General features: G+C 50.2%; 1 protein-coding gene across 3 annotated transcripts in view; it reads right to left on the bottom strand.

Moving 5' to 3' along the window:
• Positions 1-5,160: 5,160 nt before the first annotated feature.
• Positions 5,161-11,575, bottom strand: part of CABLES1 (Cdk5 and Abl enzyme substrate 1) — a 113,682-nt gene continuing 107,267 nt past the window's right edge. For all 3 annotated transcript variants that reach the window (XM_047827373.1, XM_047827374.1, XM_047827375.1), the window contains 3 exons: positions 11,139-11,245; positions 9,733-9,940; positions 5,161-6,522 (listed from right to left, as the gene is read on the bottom strand). In XM_047827373.1, coding sequence (XP_047683329.1) covers positions 6,382-6,522; positions 9,733-9,940; positions 11,139-11,245 — 456 coding nt within the window. In that variant the 3' untranslated portion in view covers positions 5,161-6,381. The remainder of the gene's footprint in view (positions 6,523-9,732; positions 9,941-11,138; positions 11,246-11,575) is intronic.

Below are 11,575 nucleotides of genomic sequence, written 5' to 3'. Positions count from 1 at the left end.
GTTCAAAGCCCCTCATGAAGGAATGACCAAGAACCCTGAGGTTTCAAAGGAAGGCCCATTTGGTGGAGAGGGGGCCTGGATACCACCCTGAGGAGGGCCGTTTTCAGAATCAGGTTCATTGTAGCCAAACTGTCTTTTTTTTTTTTTTTTTTAATGTTTATTTTGAGAGAGAGAACATGTGCAAGTAGGGGAGGGGCAGAGAAAGAGAGAGAGTGTCCCAAGCAGGCTCAGTGCTGTCAGCACAGAGCCTGATGTGGGGCTTGAACCCACCAACCCTGAGATCATGACCTGAGCCAAAACAGAGTCAGACGCTTAACTGACTGAGCCACCCAAGCGCCGCCCCCCCCCCACCCCCCGCCGCCCTGCCTTTTTAAGGCACATGATTTTTTTGACTGTTCTCACTTCTTAATGGTTCAGTGGGACAGTTTTCACTGTTTCTTTCCAGAATGATTTGGAAGTATAGAATGCTTGTTTTCCCAATTGCTCCTGGTTGATGAAACACGGTGTCACTAGCCTGTCAACTGGGTGTGCCAGGTGGGGTTGGCACTTGCAATAGGGAGGCAAGTAAAGTGAGTTCAGTGAGCAAACTGTTTATGGACGTGTGGATGGGTTAAGGGACCATGAAGGCCAAGAGGCCCCAGGACTAGCAGGGCCCTTTGGGTGAGGTGGGGGTTGGGCTGTGGAGCCAGAGAGCTGGACCTCCTTCTCCTCCTTCTCTTTTTTTATCCTCGGCAGAGCCAAATCAGCAGCCAGAGGGCGAGGGCGCTTGGGTGCTGTGGTCTGTGGGGTCAGAGCTGAGCAAGACCTGAGCAGAGAACCGACTGATAATTCGCCCGATGAAGGGATTGTTTTGTGACGATGGCTCGTTAGACTTGACCAACATTTATTTGGTGAATTCTGCGCACCACGCACTGCGCTGAGTGCTTGGGGATGTGGCAGCGAGTACTGTTCCTGTCCTCCTGAACCCTGTGGTCTAGAGTAACAGTTAATGACCGTGAAATGGTCTCTGTGCACATCTGACGAGGCCTGTGTTCTGCAAGTAACATTTGAGGGTGGAGGGGTGAAGTCTCAAGCAGCTCATAACCCCTAAGCCGTTCTCTGGACTCCACTGCAGTGTGGCCTTTCCTGCCAGCTGACTGCCTGCCCAGGTTGTACTTGGCCTCATCTTAGAGAAAAACAAATATGCGTTTCCTAGTCATCTACGGATAGGAGGGATAGCAGCCAGGGAACATGCAGAGTCAAGAGGCAAAGAGAATTTGTGATAATTATAACACACAGTGGAAAACCCATACATAAACAATGGGAAACTGGTCGGATGTTGGTGGCCACCGACGTTGGCACGTTACACTGTGATCTTCCACTTAGATGCAAAAGCCCCTTGACTCACCTGTTGCAGAAGCATGTTTTCTACAAAGCCCCTGTTCTCCCAGGGCCCGGAAGCGTGTCCCACATCAGCCGCGAAGCCTGCTCGTATCCCAGAGGACAGTGCTCTGGACTTAGCAGCTCCAGATCCCTTCTTCTTTCTGCACAGAAAGGGCTGGTGGCTGCTGTGTGGGTGGGGGGAAGGCCCCCCTCCCCTGAGGGGCCATCAGGGCAGCAGTTCAAGGGGGACATCTGAGGGCAGCTGAGCAACGGCCTCCCGCTTTCTTAGCTTCTCTGTTTTGACCCAGCTTGAGGCAGGACAGCTGGTTGGGCTTTGGAATGAGACAGACCTGGATTTGAATCCTGCCTTTACCATTTCATAACCGTGTGCTCTTGGGAAAGTGACTTTCAGAGCCTGTCTCTCCATCTGTGAAACGGGAGCATGACCCCTAATTTTATAGTTTGTTTAAGGGTTGACTAAGAACATGTGCTCTAAGTGCCTAGCACAGGTCTGGCGTGTGGAATCTGCTTGGTGAGTATGAAGTCCTCCCCGGCTCTGCCCCACCAGCCATCAGTGCACAACGTCCAACCGCCTATCACAGTTCGTGACTCTGGCTTCTCATCAGCCCGCCCAGGCACCCTGGTAAGGAGTCCCCAGTTTCATCCTGCCTGTCTTTGTGGGCTCCACTCCTAGGACCAAACAATGGCTCTAACTTGGCCTGCCTTGTCACCCAGGTACCAGGCTGACCCCTGGGCAGCAATTATTACCAGCCTGCTGCCTTGGACTCCTCCACTCCAGGCCTGCCCTGGAGCTTGGCTTTTGAGCGTCTGCATTCAGGGGTCCCTCTGGAGATTAGAATCATGGCTCCTGGTAGAGGTGCCTTCTACCCACCCCCAGTAGTCCTTCCTTAACCTCTGGGAGCCCCTCGGGGGCAGGCTCTTGGGGTCCTCTTGTCACCCACAGAGCCCAATGTATTTAAAAATTGTAGGTGGACCCCAATGAAAAAGCAAAATGGAGGTGTGCTCACCCGTGATGTCCCCAAGGTCATGACTATCCAGCCCCCACAGCAGCCCTGGGGAGTTGCGTTTAGTACCAAACTCTTCAGCCATAGGCCCAAGAGCCCTGGACACAGACCTTGTCTGAGCAGCAACACCAATCAACATTAGATGAGGCAATCTCCTGTGAGCCAGCTCCGATTTACAGTAAATGAGCTGTCGCTCTGTCCAGTTGAGATCTTTCTGGCCATGTGCATCCAGAGAATGTTAGAGGCAGTGGCTTAGGGAATCCAATGTCAAAAGTACCTTTCAGAGAGAGATTGGTGGTATGTTACTGTTGTTGAATTAACCATCTCCAGTGTCTGCCTCTTTTTCTAGCTTAGATAACTCTGTATGATAGGTGGTTATTTTTTTTTTAGACAAAAAGGTTTTCTGTGCTTATTTGGAACAGTGACTCTAAGACATTAATGTCTGTGGATCTTCATGAAATCTCAGGAAGCTGCAGATTCTGCCTTTGGAACAAGCCCCCAGGTGATGCCGATGCTGTGGTCCTTGGACCACACTTTGAGTAGCCGGACAGTAGTGGCGATGGTATGTAGCCAAGCACCTTACTTGCCAGGGGCGTTTGCATGCTTCAGCCCTGTGTTGCAGACTTTCTGGAGTCTGTCCCTTTATGGGGTGGGGGCTCTGAGCTAGCACTCTAGCATTCTGCAGGGAGGTCCTTTGGCAGTAAGAAGATCATTTCTTTCACCGATTCTTGGTGTTAACGACATGTGACTCCGGATTTATAGCCTTGGTGTTTCCTCTCTTCCCCGGCTGCCAGCGCTCTCCTACCTGGCCCTGTCGTGACGTGGCCGGTGTGGTCCTTAACAGCCCTGACAGCCTTCGGAAGAGAAACTCAAGACTACCCCTAGGATGCTCCCCTCATACGCCCCATTCTTTGAAGGACTCCCCCCTCCACCCCATCACTGGACATGACTAACAGGTAACAAAACTACCTGGCTCAAATGTTCTCCAGCAGATTGCAAGGTGAGGGTGGGGGGCATGGCAGCTTCAGGCTCTGAGTTGTGGAGGTGGCCAGAGGGAGAGGCCTGCCGCCCTGAACCAGAGACGTCTGAAACAAGTCAGCAGCAGGGGCTGTAAGTTTTATTGTTTGCTGTTGGGGCAGGAAGGGGACAGGACAGAGTAACAAGGAGATGGGAAGGGATATCCAATGTCACCTGCTGCCACATCAGGAGGGTAGGTAGGGGCTGTGGTATGGAGTGGTTTATGTGCAGTAAGGGACCACCCCGAAACGGGCCTGCTGGGTGAAGACCATAGAAACGGGAGTAGGGGGGAGGTTTAAGTTAAAAACAAGGAAAAACCCACTAAACGATCAGCTTTGCATTTGGCGTGTTTCCTGTGTCCATCTAGGTTTGACTGGGGGAAATGGAGGGAAAGGAGTGACCTCTGCCGTCACTGGGCTGGCTCAGGCCCCCCTGGGGCAGTGCTCTGGGAGGCGGGGGCCCCTCCTCCCCAGTGGCTGCCCTAGCCTGTCGGCTCGGTTGGGTTCCATCTCTTACCTAACAGTCCAGTCCGAGGAGAGGCCAGTCTGGGGGAACCATGTGAGGCAGAGCAGCTAGTGCTAGCCTGTGGGACATGTGGCCGGGTGTGGCTTCCCCACAGACATTTGTGCATGGGGAGAGCTGGAGAGGCATCGCAGCAAGTCTGAGGAAGCTGGGCTGGCAAGGGCTAAACCCGCCCCTTGTGGTGGAGGGTGAAAGGGCAGAAACTCACGGTCTTCTAGAACAGTCTGTGGAGTGGCCTCCTCTCCACACAGACTCAGGCTCCCTGACTCCTAGTCAAAGCCCTGGGATGTACCAGATTATGGGGGCTGCTCTGGCAATGACCATCCCTTACCTCGGTCTCATCCTCCTTTACCTTCAAAAAGCTCAGGTTAAGGACAAGCAAAAAGAAGCCTTTTGACAAAAATCTTTCCTTCTTAGCTCCCCTCCCAACTAAATTAAAACTCCCCACTCAACAAATCCACAGGCCAAAATAGTTTAAAACTGTCCTTAAAAAAACAGACCAAGTTCAGCTTGCTAACTTTGCTAAAAACTAAATGGCCCCCCATTCAAAAATACTAGCCTGATTTAAGACACAGGAAGGACCTCGGTGGCATGTGTTACCCTATCAGATGTACCTCTGAGCCTGGCAGGAGATTCAAGGCAGATGGACAGTGGGGAGCTCCGTGGGCAATTTTAGATGCTAGTGGCCTTGCTCCTCAGAAAGGCTTTCCATCTGCCAGGCACTCACCAGGGAGCCGAGCAGGTGGAGAGTCTGGGGTGGCTTATCAGAGAGCAAGTGACAGACACCAGGAGGCGAAGGTCAAGAGCATGTTTACTTCAGGTGACAGAGACGCTCCAAACACTATGCTTCCTTCCCAATTTGCTTCACGAACAGCGGGCGCCCCTTACATGTTGACTTAGAGATCACGTTCGTCTAGCCCCCACCTGTCTTACAACTGAATCCAGCCAAGGAAATGCGTTGGCAAAGTATTTAGTACGAAGTTCAGTTAACTCTAGGACCCTGGAGCAGGGGAGTATTCAATCTGTTCTCTCCCCTGCTGTTCCTTGAATTCCTGTCCTGTGTGGCGATTTTTTTTTTTTTTTGGCTCCGCTAACCAAAGCTGTGCACGCTCAGCTTCCCTGTCACCTGTTCTCTGGGGTGACCGGAGAAGCTCCCACTCTGTGTGCAGATGGGGACAGGGGCAGGGCATGAGGTGACTGGTGACATATCTGCATCTACACATACACACATGTATATAGAAACAAAATATTTTAATTCTTTTTACATGGCCACAGGCTTTCTTGTCAGGTGAACTCCAGCAGGCACCTCTCGTGGCTGCGAGGGGATGGTGTGGTGATGTCATCCCAGCCAGTCCATATAAGCTACGGTCCCCATTCGGCACAGCCAGCCTTATGTGGCAGATATGTCGCTGCCTCCTCAGGTGACCGAACCGCAGCTCAAGAGCAGTTTATCCCAGAGGTCAGAAGCCTCGAAACACCCATCATGCGTCTTACCCCTATTCTGGAATCTTATAAAACATTTATATATATATAGCACAATAAACGTGCTTATTACGCACTCTAACATAGAGTACAGGAACACACACCACGGAGCACAACCCCAGCCGTCTCCACGGTGGGAAAAGTGCGAAGGTCAAACGCATACACAAGGTGTGGCAGCAGAAAGGTATAGAGCACCACGCTCCATGCCTTTCCACACGACCTGACACCGCGAACTTGTCATCTTTGTCCCGTTGGTGGTAGGAGCATTAACAGAAACTACGTCACCTTCTAAGGGCAGGGGATGCCAGACAATCTGGGGTGGAGCGGAGAGTGATTACGATCCAGAGCTGATCTAGAACTAACTGCTGAAGGTCAGCCTGGCTCACGACCCCAGGTGGAGGTCTGCTCTCTGGCGGGCGGGACCGGCTTTGGGGGCCGAGGGCTGACGTGATATCTGTCAGACACACACATTCTCACACTCACACGCTCCGGGGAAAAGTGCATTTCCAAGAGCTGATACGAAAACAGATTGGCACACTCTTTTGACACAGGGTATGTTTTCAAAGCGTCCCCCCAGCTGCTGCAAATTCTTCTCCCCGCTCTGCTCTAGAACTTTGCACTGAGTTGGACCAGGTCTGGAGAGAAGGCCCTGCACCGCACTGGCGAGGTCTGTGCATGCCTGGGAAGAACAGCAGGGAGGGGACAGCTGCAGAGTGTCGCCAGGGGAAAGGGGAAAGGCCCTGTGCCATCTTACGCACGGTTCTCCCCTTCCCCTGCTGAGTAATAAACTGCTCGTGGGTCATCCCAGCTAGCCAGACCAAGACTCCCTGAAAAGTTTCCGGTACTGCCCTACACGAAAACATGTGGAGAGGAAAAAAGGCTGGTATGTCGAGTTCTATTTTTGCATTTCCAGTAGTAAGTGCTGTTCTGCAAGCTCAGAGGAAGTGGTCCCTGGCCCTTCTTAGGGCCTGTGCTAGGAGCTCTGCACCAGGCGTCTGTAATGGGGCATGACCTCGTGCTCCGGCAGATGAAGAGCAAACTCCAAGGCCACTAACACTGGGAATTCAAAGGCAATCAGTTCTCGTCTATTCAGCCGGAACTTCTCTTCCAGTTTCTGCAACAGAATGAAAGGAAACCAAGAGCATATCAGCTCTGCAATCAAAGTCCTTGCCTTTCTCCACATGTAAGCTCCCTACCCACCAGCCCATGAGTGTTTCCAGAGAAACCCATTACAGGCAAGACTGTGGAGGAAGAAAGGGAGGCAGGCTTCAGCTGTACTTCCCGCTCTCAGTCCTGGTGAAAGAATCAAACGTCCCCGAGGACCCACGGTCCCACGACTTCATTTACTCTCTCAATAATCTTAGTACAAGATCAAGTACATCCCACAACTTCATTTACTCTCTCAATCTTATAAGTTCAATGTGACATTTATGCCCACTTTACAGAGGAGAGAAAACAGGGTCAAGAGGGTAAATAGTTGAGCCTAAGGTGAAATGGGACAGTAAATGGCAACGCTGAGATACCAACTCAATTGAGATTTCAACTCCACCTGTTACAAGTAGCTTATTCAGGCTTAGAGGGAAGACTAAAAAGATCGCACATCACCTACAACAGCAATGACTACCTGGGAAGTTCAGGATTGGGTGGGCGGACTCCATGTAGTTTGGTCCTTTCACACACGAAGACCCAAGACCTGTTGAGATCAGCTCCCTTCCAGGGTGTCATACAGCCTGAGTGTGTGCATGTGAACGGCCGGAGCATGCAGCTTTGTTTAGCTTGCACCCAGGGGCTCCCCGCTGGCACCAGAATACACACCATGAAGCACCTCAGCCATCTCCGTGGCTGGTGGGGGGGGGGGGTGCGGGGGAGTGCGAAGGTCAAACACACATGGTTTGGCAGCAGAAAGCACCACGCTCCATGCCTTTCCACACGACCCAACGCTGAGAATTGGTCATCTTTGTCCCATTGGTAGTAGGGGTAGAAACTATGTCATCTAAGGGCAGAGGATGCCAGGCAATCTGGTGTGGGGCGGAGCTCAATCCACCCAGCTGTGGGCGCTGCTGGAGTAGAGATGAAGGAGAACGACCAGGGGAGGGTGGGCAGGGAAGGCCTTGTTTTTGCCAGGACACATTCTGCTCTGGCTTAGCTGGTTTGGGCTTAAAAAACAGAACAAAACTCCCCCGCAGAGCCATTGGTGGCCACTGATTATAACAGGGCTGGGACCCTGTGTCAAATTAACTGCTACTGCAAATGTGAAAACCACTGCCTGTATATCCTGCATGGACACACTGTCTGGTCTATTACTTGGCTACAACTAAATGTACACAACCTCACACTTGTCAAGATTATTAGTTCAGTTAGTATCTACGTAAACCTGTTCATTCTCAGATTTAGTAACCAACGTTCCCCTCCATGTTCCTAAAAGTATATACTATACAAGCTAGAGGATTATGCACCATTTCTTAGAAGCAGCAAAGCACTGACCTAAAGAACATTCTTTCTTCCACTGATGGATGAACGGATAAACAAAATGGGCAATACACATACAGTGGAGTATTATTTAGTCTTAAAAAGGAAGGAAGTTCTAACACACGTTACAAAATGGATGAATCTTGAAGACCTAATGCAAGGAGATAAAGCCAGTCACAAAAGACAAACAGTGTGTGATTCCACTTCCGTGAGGTCCCTAGAACAGACTAGCTCAGAGAGGCAGAAAGCAGAATGCTGGTGGCCAGGGCCTGGGAGGCAGAGGGAGTGGAGAGTTATTGCTTAATGGGAAAAGAGTTTCAGTTTTGCAAGATGAAAAGGTTCTGGAGCTGGATGGTGGTGATGGCCACAACAATATGAGTGTACTTAATACCACTCAACTATAAACTTACGAATAATTAAAATGGTCAATTAAAGCAAAAAGAATGCTCTTTCTTATGTGGGGAATACCTACATTAGCTTCCTTTCTGCTCTCCTTTGCCACAGAGACAGCTGCACAACTAGACATAAAGGGCATCGTGTTAGGCATGTCTTGTGTTTTCTGTATTCTGAGGTTTGACATCTGGGGCCTTGTTGATCCTGGAGGCACGGCCACTTTCAGGGTCAGCCAATTCCTAGAGAGGGTGGACAACCTGCCTGGGGGCACACCTTTCATACCCAAAACAACCGATCCAAGGCCTGCACCCCAACCTTCTCTGGGCCTCTATCCACCCGCCCTAATGACGCAGGGCCAGGAGGTAAGTAGGGCGGCCCCCATGCCCTAAAGTCTACTGAAATTAGTCTAACTATCCAGTCCTAAGCCTAACTATCCAGTCCTTAGGCTGCCTTGCCTGTTCCTTCCTGTGGAAGCCAGAGTGAAGACTCCTGCCCCCAGTATCCCTTTCTCCCTCCGCCTCCTAACCAACCCTGGTACTTCCCCACATGCCCCCCCCAAGGTATGCTGCCTACCCCACCAAATGCATGTTGGCACCCTATCCTCTAGCATGATATTAACTGGGAGGCTTTAGGACATGGTCAGGTTGAGGAGCTGATACGTGGAGTCCTCACAATGTGATTGGTGCCCCTGTAAGAAGAGACCAGGGAGCCTGCTTGCTCTTTCTGTGCAAGGGGAGGACACTGCGAGGAAGAAGCCATCCACAAGCCAAGGAGATGACTCTCACCAGGAGATGAAGCAGCTGGCACCTTGGTTTTGAACTTCCCAGTCTCCAGAACTGGGAAAAACCAATATTTAAGCTGCCCTGTCCATGGTATTTTGTTATGGCAGATAGAGCTAAGAGACTTCTTTTGGGAACTGTGTAAGCTAACTTTTCAATGGCAACTGTCTCCTGATCTGTTGGCTTTACTATATCTCAAATTTTCTATGAATACACTGTATTTTAAAACGGGCATTCACATATCCATCTAAGATCAAGGTTGCTTTTCTTTGATGGGGCTATCCTTTAAAAGAAGCTACTACTGAATCAAACCCACACCTTTCCCCAAAGACGAGGCAACTAAGGCCACAGGAAGCCAAGGTCTGATGGACACGCTGTGGGTCACATTGCTCATAAGTCCACTTTCCATTACAGTGGCTTCTGTGGCTTTGAGAATAATTTCACCCCTCATGGTGTCCAAAAATTGATTTTTATGGCCAGACCCAATATGGGGGGGTGGATCTTGTCAAAGTGGATCATCCCTCTGTTCTAGGACAGCCTTAGATGTGGGGCCAGACATCTGCTGCAACATGACCTCACGGCCCTGGTCTCGCAGTGGCTACTAACAATCGGAATTCTGGGCAGGATCATCGACCAGGCTCTTCCCAGGTGCTCCCTCAGCCAACAGGACTCAGGTCACTTACGTCAATTAAATGCTTGACTTCGTGTTTTTTGAGGTCACTTCCGATTTTGGCTGCTAATAGTACACATGCTCCAGCACAAAGCTTCCGGTTCTGTTTGTTTAGCTTTCCCTTGAGGGCGAGCTTCTCAAAATAGACAAAGGCCATGGCTACCGTGGGCTCCTCAAAGCCGCAGTCCTCCTGGGCAAGCTTCCGCATCTCTCGCTTTAGACTAGAGAAAGACAGGAAGAAAGGAAGATTATTAGAACTTGGGAGTTTCAGAGGACCCCAAAGAAAAACATTAATCTATCCTGAAAGCATTTCCTTTTTCTCATTCCCAGAATGGTGACGTGGAATCGGACTAAATCCCTAGGAGTAAGAAAATTCCATTACATGTGGGCAACAGACTTAGACTGCTGGGGCTCTTCTCTGCTGGTGGAATTGTACAGACGATGTCAGTAAGGGACACAGAGGACCCCACTGAACCCAGGTGGCGTCTGAGAGTCTCTGGGAACTAGGAGTAGAGCTACCCAAAGGGAAAGAGGAAAACTATGATGGGGAACTATGATCATTCCAGAGAGGCACTTTCAGCAATAAATTAGGTGCTTGGTATCAACTCTGCTGAGTATCAGTCACGTTCAAGAACCATGACAGAAGAGGAGTTTAGGCTAACAGCACAACAGCCAGTGTGCTTAGGAACGCTGCCCAGCTAACGGACAAAGTGTGAAAACTTTTTTTTCTTACGTCTCTGGCTTGGAACATGCCAGAATCAAATCAGTATTGGGAGACACAGCATGTAAATATTGGCACATGCTCCAACACTGTGTTGGCGTATAGTCTAGCCCTCATCGCTACGCGCACTGAAAATCTGTCCTGGCACGCAGATACAACATCAGTCAGCTCCTCTCCAGCCTGGCAGATGTGGGTCACCACAAAGTCAATCCAATCAGCTGTAGGGGAAATACAGGCCTGATTTTACTTTAACTGCTTAAAGCTTAAAGGTAGGGCTTGGCTGTCAACTCTTGGGTGGACGACTGTGGGTGAAGCATTACCTCAAATGCTGTGATGCCTACTCTTTTCTGTTTTGTTTACATTGGAGAAAACAGGGAGTGGTAGGTTTCCTATTCTGAGTTTTCTGTAACATAACTCTTACTGAACTGATTGATTATTCTTTCACTTAAGGAAACCACTCTCAGATGCATGTCAAGAGCTCATGTCAAGAGCTCTGCCATCGGTCCTGCTTCCCTTGGCTCTCACTCATGGAGGCAGGGGTCAGCCAGCATCAGATGAGCTTCTTTTTGCTGAACATGCCTGTGTTTTATTTCCCCAGAACTACAGGAAGAACCATCATACAAAGCGTGAGCTTAACGCATGCCAAGTGAGAGTCGGAATGGAAAGGAAAGTTCAAGTGGATGTCGATCCTCACATACCTCCTTATTTTGCTGAGTGTTAGTTTAATGTGAGGAAATTTCTCCTTGAAGGTCTCATTCATGTCCTTCTTGAGATCTGAGGGCTTCACGTAGTCAATGACGGTGGTCTGTAACACATCAGACAACCCAGGTCACTCATTAAAATAAGGGTTCTGGGTGGCAGTTACGTATACGTTACAGCCACCTCACAACTTCTGACACCACCAAGCAATGGGGAAGCCAAGAGGAGAGCCACAGCATGGGCCCTGTTGAACCCGAGAGCCTGAATGGGACGTGGTCTCTGGAGATAGATGGAATCCCTGTGACAACAGGACCTGGTGACATCTGAAAACACCGGCCTTGAGCCAATCAGGAGTCAGTGTCTGGAAGGAGTGGAGCCCCTCCTTCAGTTCCTGTAGTTCAGCCTGTTATTCATACAGCATAGTGTTTACAGCATC

Source organism: Prionailurus viverrinus, chromosome D3 (assembly GCF_022837055.1).
Source record: "Prionailurus viverrinus isolate Anna chromosome D3, UM_Priviv_1.0, whole genome shotgun sequence".
Lineage (NCBI taxonomy): Eukaryota > Metazoa > Chordata > Mammalia > Carnivora > Felidae > Prionailurus > Prionailurus viverrinus.
Note: the sequence above shows the minus strand (reverse complement) of the source record. Positions and strands in the feature narration are given on the sequence as shown.